At 38.9% G+C, this 16886-nt stretch overlaps 1 protein-coding gene across 3 annotated transcripts; it reads left to right on the plus strand.

Moving 5' to 3' along the window:
- The first annotated feature begins 260 nt into the window (after positions 1 to 260).
- On the plus strand, positions 261 to 14374 carry st8sia5 (ST8 alpha-N-acetyl-neuraminide alpha-2,8-sialyltransferase 5). Of its 3 annotated transcripts, XM_008423709.2 has the most exons (9): positions 261 to 1090; positions 4892 to 4999; positions 5307 to 5402; positions 8910 to 9002; positions 9919 to 10005; positions 10479 to 10623; positions 10944 to 11056; positions 11573 to 11665; positions 12313 to 14374. In XM_008423709.2, the coding sequence occupies exons 1-9, from the start codon at positions 945 to 947 to the stop codon at positions 12773 to 12775; spliced, it is 1344 nt and encodes a 447-aa protein (XP_008421931.1). In that variant the 5' UTR covers positions 261 to 944; the 3' UTR covers positions 12776 to 14374. The 3 variants fall into 3 exon arrangements, with proteins under 3 accessions (XP_008421931.1, XP_008421932.1, XP_008421933.1); XM_008423710.2 differs by lacking the exon at positions 5307 to 5402 and having other exon boundaries at positions 263 to 1090; XM_008423711.2 differs by lacking the exons at positions 4892 to 4999; positions 5307 to 5402 and having other exon boundaries at positions 266 to 1090.
- The last annotated feature ends 2512 nt before the right edge of the window (positions 14375 to 16886 follow it).

The following is a 16886-nucleotide window of genomic DNA, read 5'->3' on the forward strand; positions in this document are numbered from 1 at the left end:
CACCATTCAGTCCACAGGAGTGTGGCATGGAGTGTAATTGGGGCAGCACAAATTAATTATTTTTATGCTGCCCCCTGTCACAATGGCGTCCTGGGCAGTGAGCCATTGCCGATGGAGGAAGGATGCTGTAAAAACTTTATATTTAGCATCATCCCTGGTGCCCTTTTTAGCTTGCAATCAAGCTCACATCGTACCAGGACAGTTTGGGAGCAGCCTCTCCACAATTCCCTGCACCCTCGTGTGACCTGGATAGTAGAAGATGTTGTGAGTGCGCCGGTGCATCCTTGAATAGCAGTCCATGACCTTGGGCTTTCGCTGAGTAAGGACCATGTGAGAGGAGCGCGGCGCGCTCCCGTCAGCCTGGCTGAGAAAAGGCGCATCCTCCTTTTTTATTGCAGTCACGTCTCCTTGCACAGATTTGAGATGAGGCACAAAGGGTTGTGAATTTATCCTGTCAATATTATGTCAGCAGATTAGTGTTAGCCAACAGGAGGATGAAGCCTCACATCGTATTTTGCGTATCCCTCCTAATTTAACCCTTCGGGGGGGTTTCACCGCTATTTTCCACAACCTGCAATGCCTACATCGGACCGAGCGACTGCACCTCGTTGAGATCAAGAATCAGACGCACCTTCAAAACCCTTTGATGATTCTTCATCTGATCACCTTTGCGTAACGAGTGAAACCACAGATAGTTTTTTTGGGGGGCGTGGGGGTCGAGGCTGGGGGAACCGGATGTGTTTGCAGAAAACATCAGATCTATTAGTGAATTAGATGATGCTTTCCATCCATCAACAATGATGCTCTGGATTGAGAGCGGACAAACGGCGTAGAAAGGTGGCGGACAATGTCCAGCTCAGCTCAGCGGGTATTGAGGCACCTGTGATCCTGGTTCTGGATGCGGCGCAGAGAGACACCTACCCGGGTGTCACCGTCAGCTCTGGATGCTGCGCCGAAGGATGGCATACACCGACCCGTCGTCGGGCAAAGATATACTCGGCAGTAGATCCCTGTGTTTCATATTTATTTGCGCATTTGGACTCGTCACGCTTTTACAACAAATTCTTTATGGGAAAAACTACATCAAGAGGTAAGTATTGATCTCCTCCTCCAATTAGAATCTCGCTTGTAATGCAAGGATAAAATAATCAGCTCTAAAAAAAAAAAAGAAAAAAAAAGCATGCGTTCATAGTCATTTTCATACTAGTGAATAGTTTAGTATTGATAGACATAATATGCATGATAAAATAAAGAAAAAATACTCATTCTAAATGCAAGTGTTTTGAATTGAGCTACACATTGAGAAGCAGGGGTAAACAAGCATTAGATGGCCTATTAGATCAATAGCAACTAACCATCCATCTTTTTTTTCCCAGCAGCTTAGAATTTATTTTTTGGTGTTTTCTGAATATTAAGCATCATGAATCATACCATAAACAGCACTTCGGCTGTATATGGTAATGTTTTCCCTTTGTTTTTGTTTCTTTTTCTTTTTTTCCCCCAAAAGCCTTTATTTTTCTGTTTCAGCCTTCTTGACTGGTCATAGCCTACATCTTTTAGAGGCATCCGATTCCGACAGAGTAAAAATGAAAGCTACTACGATGGCTGCAGTTAGCAGCATGTTAAAAAGATGATGTGTATTTCTCATTGGTCCACACACAGCCACTGCAGAGCTGTGTCTGTTGCAGCTCTGCAAGCTAATGTGAGGAGTCCTCTTTAATGCCCCTTTTATTTTTTATTGTTTTCTTTTAAAGCCCATTCAACGAGCCATCGTTCCCTAACTCTCAGGAGGATTCACGCTTTCTGAAAGAATCAGCGTGAGACGAGCAGATGCAGAGAAGCTGGGATGTTAGATCTATATGCCATTTGCAAAAAAAAAAAAAAAAAAAAACTCACGAGGAACACCCATTTCTCAGTTCAAGAACAGGACATCTAAATACTTTTCTTCTTGCAGAGAGAGCACATATATGCTTCCTTCAACGCAAACATACATGTGCCGCAGGATGAGCTAAGCCCACCCCTCTCTGCCACCCTGCTGGGCCCAGTCTGATGAAACTCAGTTTGGATTCATGCATCCTGACTCCTTCCAAGAGAGATCCATGAATTCAGAGCCGATGCTCACGCACCTCTCTTCGTTTGTGCCCCCCTCCCCACCAACCACCTAACCCACCCCCGACTTTACTCCTTGCTTTTTCCACCAAGCCCATATGGGAAAGAGGCGGGAACAAGCTTCACAACGGATTCCAGTGGGATCAGCGGCAGCCATTTTGCTACAGTCTGTCAGCACAAGTGGGGAAACGGTGGGGGAGAGACTGCGAAAGGGTGTGATGAAATGAGTGTGTTTGCATGAGTGTGCGAAATGCGGAGCGAGGGAGACAAAAGAGAAGCTGCCATCTTAACAGTGTAAACAACAAGGAGGTCTTCCACATGGGTCTGACCACACCTAGCTTCCTCGCCACCTAAACTCAGGCTTCACAAAGAGGATGTCAAAAAATCCTAAAAACTGGGCCTGTCTGCATGCGACACAGAAAGCAATTGGGTACCTGCAATGCATATCTCAGATGTGTTGTTGCTCTTTGTGCACATCTATCCCAGAGATTTCAAAAGGGCTACTCGGTAACTATACGAGGTCAACCATTAAAGTCAGAGCTGAGGCATGAACATTGTTACACTCAATAAATCTGGCCCTGTAGTTTCTGCAGCGCTGTGCTAGATGAATCAGCTCTCCGCCTGCATTCCCCGACATCAGGTTATGAGGAAAGACGGGCTGTGAAAACGGCAGAGCTACAGGTAGCTTATTGTGATCCCTGCGAGTGACATACTTCTGCAAAGGAAGACAGTGGTGACATCTAAAAATACTCTGTCAGGGGGATTAGAGCAAACGCCACAGGTTGGGAAGAGGCCGGTTCGTAACCGTCCAAACACGACGAGCGGGTGTAAGCAGATTTGATTGCTTCTAGAGATGATCCATTTTAAAGAGTTTATTGTGTCAGAATTCATTCAGTCTATGCTGTCTGAAAGAAGAGTTTGTGGTTAGAAAAACCTTTTTTCTAACCACAAACCTAAAAACCTTTTTTTATTCAGCTTCAGTGAATATAAAACAACAAGCATTGGGGTGGATAAGTTTGAATTTATTGTAGATTGTCTTAAATCAACTGAAAGTCGTTCATAAAAGCTCAAATATATAAATACATCAATATTGATAAATGTCTGGAAATGTCATTCTGTCTTGACTCATTTGTAAGGTGCTATAGACCAGCTGCAGCAAAGTAAGACACTATGAGCAAACAGAGGGTACATGCATGACTGTTTGGGGTTTGAAACATTTGGAACCACTTGAACCGTTTTGTTGTTTCTCTTGTTGACCTCTGTCCCCACTGCATGAAACTAGAGTTATCCTTAATCTTTAGGTTGCGATTCTCTTGAAAGTTACTGCACCTCAACGCTCTCCCAAGGTTTATTCTGGATGATCACAATGCTAGAAGTGTGCCTTTTGGGGCTTTACAATAAGAAATTAAAACACAAGCTAGGAAGGAATTGAATCAATGTTAGCATATGTTTATTTATAGGGAACATTCATCAAGCAGGTTTAAAGTCCTACAGAATCTCAGTTTCTTTGCCTGCAGGCTCCTCGGGGTGGAATCAGAGGATGACAAGTGGACAGATCTGTGCTTGTTTGTCTCTTGACACTTGGATTACTGACTGAACTGAGCACATAATTAAGTGAGCGGCAGCAGATAAATGGTCTAGTCGCCACTTAGTTGGGATCTGGTCCAGCTCCCACTGTGGTAAACAGGATAAATAAAGTTCTCCTCATTGTTGGATTCAAGATATTAGACTAAGAGATTTATGTAATCAGCTTTCAGTAGGCAGGCTTTAGGTGCCTTAATCGTTCTGCTTTGATTAACCACTTTATGCACGTTTCCCCTCTCGGCCCCCCCATCAAAAACTCCTCTGATTTGAGGATCTTCACTCCTACCGCTGCTTCGCAGTGGGATGGAGATGCTGGAGAGGCACTCAGCGAGGCTAAAAGCGAATGTAGAAGAATGGCATTGACACAAGTCCCCCGTGATGAACGCTCACTCACATAATGCATCCAGAGAGGCTCTTAGGGTTCACTCTCCCCCTCTGAAATTAGCTCAGCGCCCACAGGGCACTCACAGAAATGACTCACATGTACACTTGCGTAACTGTCAGTCGCATATTAAAAGTTTTACACCCCGTCGTGCTTGGACAGGTGGAATGTGTTTGTTCAAAAATGCTGGATTTCAACTAGAATCTCTCCCTAAAATGTAATACTTTTAAACTAGAAACCATATTTTCAGTCACAAAAAAAAATTAAAATAAATAAGCACCAATAGTTAAACTGATGTTCTCTTTAAATCCTCTTTACAAGTAGCAGGCTGTGAAAGTGGTCTAAATTGGCATCTTTATGTTGGCTTTAAATTGACCAGGGAAGACTTGGCAAATCTGTTGGCATCAGTCCCTCAGATGCAATTTGACATTTGCAGTAACTTGACGCTGATTATTGTTTCTCGCTTTAAAGTACATTGCCTTTAGTACATCAACCTACGAGTCTAATCCTCCTGCAAGTCCACGTTGAACAGCAAAATGTCTAAGTCTCTCTCAGATTTAGGGAAACAGCCCAGCAGAGCATGAACTAACTACTCAAATCGTGGTGTTGTCAGCAAAAAGCATCATTTTAAACCATGTTTGGTGTCATACTGTTTTCTTAAACCTGTGCATGACTGAGGGTGTGAATGTTCGATTTTGAGATTCATGAGTGGATACGTGGACTTGGTTGTCTGTGTGTGTGTGTTTGTCTGTCTGTATGTATGCACAGAACAAGGACTAAATAAATACCAAATAAACTGACTGATTTTTTTACTAGTGTACAACAGTTTAGCCGAGTCAAAGGGGACGAGACCGGAAATTGGACCGGCCCCGTTAATTTCTTCGATGACGGATCTCTGAAGCCTGCCAGAAATGGAAGGAAAAGGTACCTTTCCATCCTGACTAACTACACAACATCTCTATTAAAAGAAAAAGAAAAAAAAGAATGAGTATGTGTGTGTGGGAAAGAGAAAGATAGAACTGATTATAGAGACGACCCAGGCCAGCATGTGTGGACTGGGAGATGCCCGTGAGTCTCCTCAGAGACTGTAGAAAGAGCACAAGCATCAGCAGCAGCACATTTTTCTTTTTATTACTTTTGTTGAAAATCTGCAGGTTGAGGAAGTTGGCAGGGGGTGGTGATGGTACAGGACAACATTTAACTCTAACTTAACCTGTCTGCATGTTGACAGATGTTTCCGTCAGAATATTCAGCCAGATTCACAGATCTCCGTAATAGTCACACCCTGCCTAGCTGATATTAAGAAGAAAAAAAAACGCCCTCAAAGGTAGGCCTGTCTGAAGGCATTTTCTAGTCTTTTTTTTACAGAAACCCAAGAATGCTTCTTTCTTTGTCATTAGTTTGAAAGGTATAAACTATCATATTTTTCAGTGGTGGTTGCACTTAAGATTTGCTCTTGCATGCCGTCTAACCCCGTCGACCACCCACCTCCCTTTCTCTCCCCCAAATCTCCTTCCACCCTCCGACGCTGGCTGAGCCACCGTCTCCTGTTGATGTTCTGGCTTCTCCTTGTCCCTTTGTGTCCCCATCCAGCACCCATCTCCAAATGCCTCCTCCTTCCCCCAAACCTGTGTGTCATGTGTTTCTGCACAGCTTTCTGTGTGTATGCCATGTAACGTTTAGTGTGGACACTCTGCTCCTTCTATCTCCCCTTCTCACATCTGCATTGTCTCTCTCTGCGACCTGGACTTATTCCCTCCTATTATACTTTCCTGCTGTTACAAGAAGACAGGAATTCCTCCCCACCCTCTCCACCCCTTTCAAATCTCCAAGTCTTCATAACTGTTGTCAATATCTGAGGTAAAATGCTGGATTGGTCAATCCTAGACGCCTTACGAGATGAAATTTATCTCGTCAAGTTAATTACTTGATGTCTTGCTTTTAGACATGAACGGAGCACACTTGCAAAGGTTTCCATCATCTTAGCTAAAACAAAACAACCAAAAGAAATTGATAGCTGGGTTTACTATGTCCAGTCTGTTACACATACCCTGAATAACCTCAGAAATACACTGCATCATCAGGTGGATGTAGACAACCAGTTTTATCACTCCTTTTTTGTTCAACCCCATCCCAGCATCTTGTTCCTTTTATGCATCACTTTTGTTGTATTGCTTGTTGTATTTTGTTTGTTTCATATCCTTTAAATCGCTCAACTCATTTACTTCCAAAGACACAGGTAATATGTTTTACTTTTCCATCTTTCAAAATCCAATGTCCCCATTTAGTATTTAACAAATGCCATCATTTATTTGAACAAACTGACATTGTTGTTGCTGCTAAATCCCGCCTTTCCCCAACTGCTTTGCATGTAGTAACAGCATATAGTAATTGATCATTGTAAAATGCATTCTGTACATTGACTTATGAAGGGAACATTTCCTATGAAATGATTCAAATTTTATACTAACCTTTTATTTTTGGTTCATGATTAATAACCATAAGCAAGACAGTGACGCAAGCCTTGGCATATTTTTTCTTCTGCCTTTAGATTATATTTATGTCTCTGTTTAATATCAGTGCAGCTTTTTAATTTATTGGAACTGTTTTGAATTTGCATGCAAGTTGAAAGAAACCAATCAAATTTTATTCTTAGCCTTGTTTTTAAGAAGTAGCAGGTCAGTCTTGTAATTATTTTGGAGACTAGAGGCTTAACAATTCTCAAAGGAATAAAATTGTCTGCAGGCATTTTGTATATTGACAATTTGGTTGTGGAAACAAGTTTTCTTATTGGAAATAAAGGACATTAAAAGGATTTGTTTTAACCCTGCGACGACCGACCAACCCACGCTGCCTCCAAAACATGCACAGCACTCAAAATAACAATATATTTCAACACATTTGAGAAATTAATACATGTAATACTGCTTAACATTGTAAAGTGAAATAATAATGAAACAGCCAATATCAAAGACAATGATTATAGATTAAGTGGGACACCCACAGGAATTGGCATGATGGAAGAAATTTTTATTAATTTATTGATTTATTTGGTAGGAGAAAACCCTCCTCTAAATCAAATCAAGTCAAAATTTTATTTGTATAGCACATTTCAGCAGCAAGGCATTTCAAAGTGCTTTACATCATTAAACACAAAAACACAGAGTCATGAAACATTGACTACTATGACTTGACTGAAGTCTTCCTGAAGAGCTTTCTATCACAGAGTGCATTTTGCACTGCACCCGTAACCTAAAGTCACAACCACAAATTTTGACATCACTGGCTTTCCATATAGTACCATTCATAAAAGCACTGGATCTCTGTCTCCAGGCTTGCAAACAAAAATACAGACACTTACTTCTGCATGCACATTAACACCCTTGGAAAGATCCATCATGTTATTATGCAAAAACTGTATTGGGTGTTAGAAGTTATGAACTTTCAACACCTTTTTGATATCTCTGGAAGACAGCACCTCCCCTCAACTGGTGGCTTTATTGCAGGTGTTGCAGATTACTGAGAAAAAACACACACAACAAAAACGGTATAAGACAATGCGTGCATGTAGTTTCACCACATAGGGCCTATATTGGTGAAACCAAGCCAGTATGCAATTTGTATGCAGTGGAAATTTTTGTATTTAGAAAAAAGAAAAGTTTAGATGTGTTATTATTTGTAGTGTATTTTAGACAAAATATTAATTGTGGAAAAATTGTACAGATGGCAAAAATAGGCACAATAAGGTCCTTCAAAACTGTAGGATAAAAAAAGTCTGTAACACTGCCAGATTTTAAAAATAATGAATATTCAAGCTGATTTAAGAGTAGAGAATACACATATAGGAAAACAATTACAAATTGAAATAATTGCTCGACAAGCACAATAAACACAGTAGAGACGGTTCATACCTCCTCCTGTTTTCCCTCTCCGATTCCAGACACAATCATAACATTTCAGGCTGACTTATGCTGATCCCATATTCAAAAATTCTCAGGCTGTTTACTTTTAATTAAATCAGTTTGAAGTCCACAACTAAGCTAAATTATTCAGATTTTTAATTCATAAAAAGGATGACAAATTTTTAGTTGCAAATGTTCTGATTATTGTAACCATCTCAATGCAGTGATTTATGTATTTCTGAAGCAATTTACCAGCTTATAGCGCATCATATTATAATCCCTTGTTTGCATAACCAGTTGTTTATGTGTCTGTGTCTCCAGTGGTGTAAAAATCATGAATTATAGTTACAATTCCCTCTTATTTTTAGTGTTAGTTACTGTGTACTGTGATAAAGAAAACAAAAAAAACCCACAAACACTCATGCTCATATTCACCAGACATTACACTGTAACCATTCCCCCATTCTAACTTAATAAGCTTGAATCAACACCTTTTTCTTTTTAAATGCTCTTTTATATGAGGAAAAAAAAACACATTAGAATCTCACAATACCAGTTTATCGCCGTGCAAGTGTCATTATACCTAGTTTGACAAGTGAAAATATAAGAGGTTTAATATTTCGTATCACATTGGTTTAGTCTAAGATGTTACAGAATCTGGTGCAAGTGTCCATTAACCAGAATACTACTGTCCTGTTTGTGATGCCAAAAACATCAGTTGCATCACTTCTCTCATTATTTCATCCCAAAGTGCTACCTGTACTCTTATATTTCATAAGCTCAAACCATAGACATGCTGTGGCTAGTAATAGTGTTTATTTTACTGCTCATTTGTGCACATTGTAGCTAACTAAAACAGTTTGCTGTCAATCTGTTGATTCTCTTATATGTCAGCTGCTGCGGGCAGAGGATGACTGTGTTTATCCTTCCAGGTATCTGGAAAATTATGACGGCTCTTTTGAATTCAACTCCACGGCTTGCAGGGAGCTCAGACAGGAGATTATGGATGTCAAAGTCCTGACGATGTGAGTGATTGTTCATGACGATGCCGATGTTCACACTGGACTATTATCACTCAACTGCCAGGAAGGTTTACAGTGACTGGCCTTGATTGTAAAGATGTTGATTTGACTGTAGATTTGTGCCGTATCGAGCGCGTGGCTACTTCCTAACTATTTAAGATCAATACAGATCTGCCTTATTGTATGTTTGCCTTTTTTCACCTTCTGAAGACAGACAAAATGCAATTTCTAGCAATTATTTCCCTATAATAAATTTAAATAGTTGGAGATGAAAAATAAACCCTGAAGCGTTTGAGTTTACACTTCCAAACATTTAGAGCTTTCTAGCTTTAAAGTAAGCTGATTAATTGCCCTTTTAATTTGTGACTCACCACCAGTCACTCAGCTCTGCAGAGGCCTTGTAACAAGCCATTCATTTGATTCTGGTGTAGAGGAAAAAAGGATGCATCTAAAAGTTGTCGGATGGTAGCTCTCGAGGACCAGACTAGGTCACCCCTGCTCTCCAGGATGCTATAAATAACATTTACATAATGCATTTGTTTATTGCTCATTCAGCTTCATTGCACATCTTAATGAGCCCGAGGTGCCAATAGCAATCTCAGCAGTTTCTTCTCTCTGAAATGAATAGGATTATTATCCACTGACATTTTATGCCAGGCGGTCAACATTTTTGTCATAGTTATTCTGACTAAAGGCCTTTTCGGCTTCCCTGCTTTCATTCTTATAATGGCATGAGTCAGATTCTTCGATAATCACAACAAAGAGGGTGCCTAGAAAAAAACTTGTCTGAAATAGTTTTATTAGAGGCAAGTTACCAATGTTTTTTTTTTCTCTTTGTTTGTATATTGTCATTTTAGTCTACCATTCAATTGTTGAATATAAACAAACTGCTCCTAAATTTGTGATTTTTGTCCATCAGGGTTAAAACCTCAGAGCTGTTCGAAAGATGGCGAAACCTACAAATCTGCAAGTGGGAGCAAAACAAAGAGGAGGCCAGCAACTTTAAGTAAGCGCCATTCATTTCAATGCAAGAACTGCACTATGAAAATTAATCTTTGTCTTTTCTAATGACATTTGAGCATTTAGGGATTTTGTTCAGCACAAGATGGGTTGTTTTGATATGTTTTTAAACATTTTCTACTGTTACTTCGAAATAATATCAGAAAAAAGTATTTAGCTATTTGTGAGCTCTGAACGAGGAAATTGTAGACAAAAAAACGCTAATAAAACACACAGGCTATTCTGCTTTTATACCTCCATTCCATCATTGCATATGTGGTTTTATTTTGAAAGCTGCATGAAGATACATGGTTAAAGAAAACAATGTGCCAAAATTGGAAAAATAATGAAAACACTTTTCATTTCTTCACCTGGAGTCCTGCAGAAAACATTTTTAAATGCAACAATGTGCATCGAAAGATGAAGCACAGTCATCAAAGTTGATGTATGTTTACTGATTTCATGTTTTTCCATCCTAAGGATGTCTCTGTCCCGCTGCTGTAACGCTCCATCCTTTTTGTTCACCACCAAGAGAAACACTCCTTCAGGCTCTAAGCTAAGGTACGAGGTGGACACCAGCGGCATCCTTCCCATTACCACGGAGATTTTCAAGATGTTCCCAGATGTGAGTTCATGTTCTCTTCATGTGTTTTGGCATCTTTCTTTTTGTTTTCTTCTTCTCAGCTGTTGCTCTAGTAGTTTTTGTACCATATGAGATTTTTATTATTATTATTATTATTATTATTATTATTATTATTATTATTATTATTATTATTATTATTATTATTATTATTATTATTATTATTATTATTATTNTTATTATTATTATTATTATTATTATTATTATTATTATTATTATTATTATTATTATTATTATTATTATTATTATTATTATTATTATTATTATTAATGAAGCTCTTCTATTGTGATTTTTCTGAAATCTAGGATATGCCATTTTCCAAATCTCAGTTCAAAAAATGTGCTGTCATTGGAAATGGTGGCATCATCAAGAACAGCAAATGCGGAAAGGAAATCGATTCAGCCGATTTTGTTTTCAGGTACGCTGGAAATTATGTTTTGGTCTTTTGTTAGTTCCGACAGATTAAATGATGTTTTACTAGAAATGTTTCTGGAGAGATTGAAATGAATTTTTTACAGGCTAGTATCCCTTTAATCAATCCTTGTTTTCGTGTAAGAAATAATAAAAAAATCAAAGTATCCTGAACCATATGCTCTAACTTAAGCTATTTAGTCATCCTGTCATTTTTACCCTGGGTATGTTGTAAAAAAAACATAAATCTAATGCAGAATTTTCATGATTTTAAACCTGCTTACTTAATTAGTTTATTACACCATTTGAACTTGACTGGACATCAGAACAAGACACCATCAGAGTGAAAATTATATATTTTGATTAGAATTTCTCTTGGAATTTCACATCCTAAAATTTCAGTTCCAGAGAAAGGAAAACATCCGAAAACATTAGTATTGTACAGCTCTTATGAATTCAAATAATAATAAAAAAAAGATAGAAACCAAAAAGGAAATTCTTTATTTCCCCTCTGTCTCTACAGATGCAATGTCCCCCCCATCAATGAGAAATACTCAGCAGACGTGGGCACCAAGACAGACCTGGTGACCATAAATCCAAGTATTATTACAGAGAGGTAATGTGAATATTTATGCTAGGAAAAAATTACAGATTTTTTTTTTTTTACAACTTTTTTTACAACTTGTCAATGTATTTCTATTGGGATTTTATAGAATATAATTTTAATTGCATGTAATTATAAGGTTGAAGTCAAACACTGCATTGATTTAAACTTTACTTATCAATATCTTTACTTATCAACTTTACTTATCAATGAAAATGGAAACATACCAGTATGTTTTTTTTTTTAGCATTACAAGGAGAATACTGATCATAGAAGCAGCTAAGAGCCTCGTGTTTTTTTTTAGACCAGTGGCGTTAAACTGCAGTCCTGCAGTTTTTAGATGTGTCCGTTGTCCTTCACGCTTGAATTAAATGGCTGCCTCTCTAGCATGCACAGAGCTCTGCTAATGAGCTAATATTGCAGCCACCTGTGCTGAAAAGTTGCCGACCCTTGATTCGAATTCGAGACCTCTAGTGAGCACATTTTTGCTTCAAAACTATTTTCTACTCTGTGTTGGTTGTTCGCATAAAAACCTAAAAAAAGACATCAGAACTTTGTTCACAAAATGTGACAAAGTTCAAATTGTCTGAAAGCACCTTTGCAGCGCATTGTTTATCTTCTTAACATCCATTTTTCTTTCTGTTGTATTTCCTGTCCAGATTTCAGAAGCTGGAGAAATGGCGGCGGCCATTTTACGAAGTCCTCCAGAACTACGAGAACTCATCAGTGGTGCTACCTGCCTTTTACAACACCCGCAATACTGACGTGTCTTTCCGAGTCAAGTACATGCTGGACGATTTCGACTCCCAGAGAGGCGTGTTCTTCTTCCACCCGCAGTATCTCCTGAGCGTGCAGCGTTTCTGGGCGGTGCAGGGCGTCCGGGCCAAGCGCCTGAGCAGTGGCCTGATGCTCGTGACGGCCGCCATGGAGCTCTGCGAGGAGGTGCACCTCTACGGTTTCTGGGCGTTCCCCATGAATCCAGCCGGCATCTTTATTACTCACCACTACTACGACAATGTGAAGCCACGGCCAGGCTTCCACGCTATGCCTCATGAAATTTTTAACTTCATCCACATGCACACGCGTGGGATCATCCATGTACATACGGGGCGCTGCACATGATCTTTTTTTTTTTTTTTACTGGTTTTTAAATTAATGTGTTTTGTTTTGGTTAGGATTATGCACTTGGCAATTGGAGTGCACACTTATTCGCACCGATTAGTTCAACGGTATGGTGAAGACTTGCTCGCTAGAACACGTTTCTCTTTTTAAAGAACCTCTGCAGCTGTCATGTCACTGTGGCGGTCTCCGAGTCTCTGTCCATAGGATGCTCATGTTCAATATAAAAAGTGATCTTCATAATAGTGTTGTTTCTGTGAAGTTTTTGAAGTTCCCCCGCTGTACAGAGGTGTTGTTTTCTACTGGGTTGCACAGGTGTTTCAGCTGAAGCGGGGCTCCAGTGAGAGTGGCTTCATGCCCCATCTTTTAACTTTCTCTTGGACAGTCCGTGGGTATGGCAGCTTAACGTTTGTGTCAAACAAGCCTATATTAGACTACACAGCAGTAACATCTTCTTGTCTACTTTTGTAACCTCTTTCCTATTCAGCTGTGTGAGTACTTTCAGACTCAGCTAAAAAGGCCTGTTTTCACTGGCCTAATTGCTCTCTAAAAAAAAAAGAAAAACACCCCCCTATCCCCAATATTTAAGATGAGACACCAATGTGTTTATTTTTGGTTTGGGGCAAGAACTTTTACAAAACGAAGCAGCATGCTGCTACAAAAGAACCCAGCTGTCGATCTTGTCTTAAGCCATTTTTGCCTTATAGAATATCAAATTTCTCTGGACAATGTGCAACACACCCGTGTATCTGGCTTATGTACAAATACCTTACAGTGGAATGAAATGTTGGTTTGGCTCTTGAATGAAAGGAAATGTAAGGCTTGCTGAAGAAAATGTAAGGCTTGCTGTAAAAACAAAAAAACAAAAACAAAACAAACAAAAAAAACGTGTGTGCCCTTTCTGGCTCATGTTCTGCTGGAATCGTTCTCTGTAAGTTGCATTCATTGCCATGAAATGCTCTGCATGAATTTACTCTATACTTGGCTTTGTGTGTGCCTGCTTTAACGATCACTGGAATATGTTTACACTTAAGCCCCTTCACAGTGCATTTGGAGCTGAAGACAGGAAACACAGAAAGACCAAGACGGCTGTAGAATATAGTAATAACTGATTAGTGGCGCAAAAATGATGACGGTTGCTGCCCCTGTTTGTTGTAGCACTAAACAATTTAATGTTATTTTATCTTACTTTGAACTGCATAGATTTGATTTGCATTTGTATAAAAAAAAGTCACACATTTCATTACTGGAAAGCTGTGCTGATTCACACTGGATCTTTTTAGTACTTTTTAAAGATTAGACGAATGTAAATGATTATTTTTGCTTCTCTGTTTATGCTCAGCTACAACTTATTAGTTTATTTTGAGTTTAGACATGTTTATAATTTTTATAGGTTCTTCATGTACTTAATGCCCACAGATAGCGACTGAATTCATCAAAGATAGACACCAAAACAAGTCTGACAACAATCATGATGGACTCAAGACTGGGGAAAAAATAAGTTATGTTTTGGAAGGAGGTGTATGTTGGTCTATACGGTACTTCTTAACTCTTGATCATTCTTTATATTGAGTGTTTGTAAATAAACATGTTTCGAATTTCTCAAATGGCTATTAATGAATGTGTGTGTGAGTAGTTGCCCTTCAAAATGACTTAACTATTTCTAGTTTATAGTGTGCCGAGGGTTCACATGTTCTCTAGCACTTTGTCTTTCTACATGTAAAATGTGTTGTCTTGTTATCTTGGTCAAAGAATGAAGCCCATAGATTCAAGGATGTTCAGGATTATGAAGTTATTTTTCTACATTTCTATTTTATTCTTTCCCCTTCAAAGTTATGCTCTACCTTGTGTTAGTTTGTCATAAAATCCCAATGATGTCATTTTGGGGGTTTTAAAATGAAAAAAAGAAAATGTGATAAAGAAGATCGATAATTTGTTGAGGGCTGCACAGTTGCGAAGTTGGTAGAGCTGTTGCCTTGCAGCAAGAAGGTTCTGGGTTCAATTCCCAGCCCCGGTCTTTCTGCATTTTTCTTTTCTGCATGTTTGCATGTTCTCCCTGTGCATGCGTGGGTTTTCTACGGGTACTCCGGCTTCCTCCCACAGTCCAAAAACATGACTGTCAGGTTAATTGGCCTCTCCAAATTGCCCCTAGGTGTGAGTGTGTGTGTGTGTGTGTATGGTTGTTTGTCCTGTGTGTCTCTGTGTTGCCCTGCGACAGACTGGCGACCTGTCCAGGGTGAACCCCACCTCTTGCCCGGAACGTTAGCTGGAGAGGCACCAGCAACCCTCCCGACTCCACTGAGGGACAAGGGTGTAAAGAAAATGGATGGATGGATGGATGGATGGATGGATGGATGGATGGATGGATGGANGATGGATGGATGGATGGATGGATGGATGGATGGATGGATGGATGGATGGATGGATGGATGGATGGATGGATGGATGGATGGATGGATGGATGGATAATTTGTTGAAGGGACAAAAACATACATTTAACTTAAGTTTATTAAGAAAATATAGATATAATTATCTGCTAGATATAAGGAAATTACACCTTAAGGTAGGACTTTGCAACTCTAGTCCTCGAGTGCCACTGTCCTGCAACTTTTGGATGCATCCCTGCTCCAACATACCTGAATCAATGGGCTGAATTACCTAGTTGGCATGTCGACAAGTTTTACAAAGGCCTGGTTATTAACCATTCATTTGATTCAGGTGTGCTGGACCTGGAAGGCATCCAAAGAACAGTGGAACATGAGGGCTGGAGTTGCAAAGCCCTTTTTAAGATTGTTCTCACACAAAAAAAGTAAATAACCTTATTTCAGAAATATATACAAGTCCAGTAGAATACATTTACATTTAAGATCTTCTATCAAAAATATAGAAAGATACAATAAGTGTGGATCAATCAACGTAATGAATCAATAATAAAACAGATGAAAAATAAGAATGTTATGTGAAAGTTGAAATTACTCTGTAGAATCTAAGATGTTCTGGTTTAAGACAAGTTAAAAAAAACAACTCTGGGAAATTATAGGCCAGTTTTGACACATAGTATTTTAAATATCCAATACAGTAATGCAATCTTACCAATCACCCACTTGCTTTGTGTTTCAGTAATAACATATTTGCTATGGTTTTTCAGTGAAACTCATCTGTTTATATAGTGAAATATAAGACGACAGTAAACAAAATCAAAGTTAAAATTTCTCAGTTTTAAAAGTTCCTGCACTAACAAAAAAGAAAAAAAGTGTTTTAACAGTTTCACTGAACTGCACTGTTTGGCGTAGGTTTTTAAAACCTCCAAAATAGATCTCCAAAGGAACATCCAGGGTAAAAACTGTTTGTCAGCATGAAACTAAAAACAGGCATCATACTTGCTACGTCGTGCTTTAAATTTTTGATAGGATGAAAGAGCATTCTGTCTCGGAGCGTGGAGGAGTGATTCTTCACCGAGGTAAACGAGGTCTGCTGTCTTCTACTTGGTAGGGTAATTTGATGTTGACAGATCAATATGACCATGTTCTGCCCTTCCCCTTGATGCTAAAGTGCATCAGGTGTCAGATGGCAGCAATAAGACTAATGGGATGATATGGCTCATAGTCAGGGGCACATGTGGGTGCCAGCAGGATGGAGTGCAATGAAGATATGTAGTTGTTTTTTTTTACCGTCATGAAACATTAAATAGAATGGTTTTTTTTTTTCCTGTTTATAGAAAATATGACCTTACATTTTCAGTGTTGGATTTATTAACACTTTTTCTTGCCCAAAATAGATAAAAACACTGATGACTATTGTCTTAGATTTTCTTTATTTTCCATAATTTTGCTACATTTTTTTGTATCAATATTAGTTCAAGGGTTAGCAAGCACACTGATCAATAAACAGTCCACTAAACCCAGGCTGCATGTTTTAACTAAAGACAATCCAGTCCAGTTGAGATTAAGCCCCATATAACTAAAATATTAGATTTAATTTGTGAGCTCAGTCAGATTGATTTTTTTTTCATCAAGACAATCAGTGTTTTTCTCTAAAGCTACACATGCAACTATTAAAAGAGAAAAAAAAACTAACTGCTACTGAATATAAACCGAGATAGTCATTTTCATCC

This window comes from Poecilia reticulata, linkage group LG12 (assembly GCF_000633615.1).
Source record: "Poecilia reticulata strain Guanapo linkage group LG12, Guppy_female_1.0+MT, whole genome shotgun sequence".
In the NCBI taxonomy this organism is placed as follows: domain Eukaryota; kingdom Metazoa; phylum Chordata; class Actinopteri; order Cyprinodontiformes; family Poeciliidae; genus Poecilia; species Poecilia reticulata.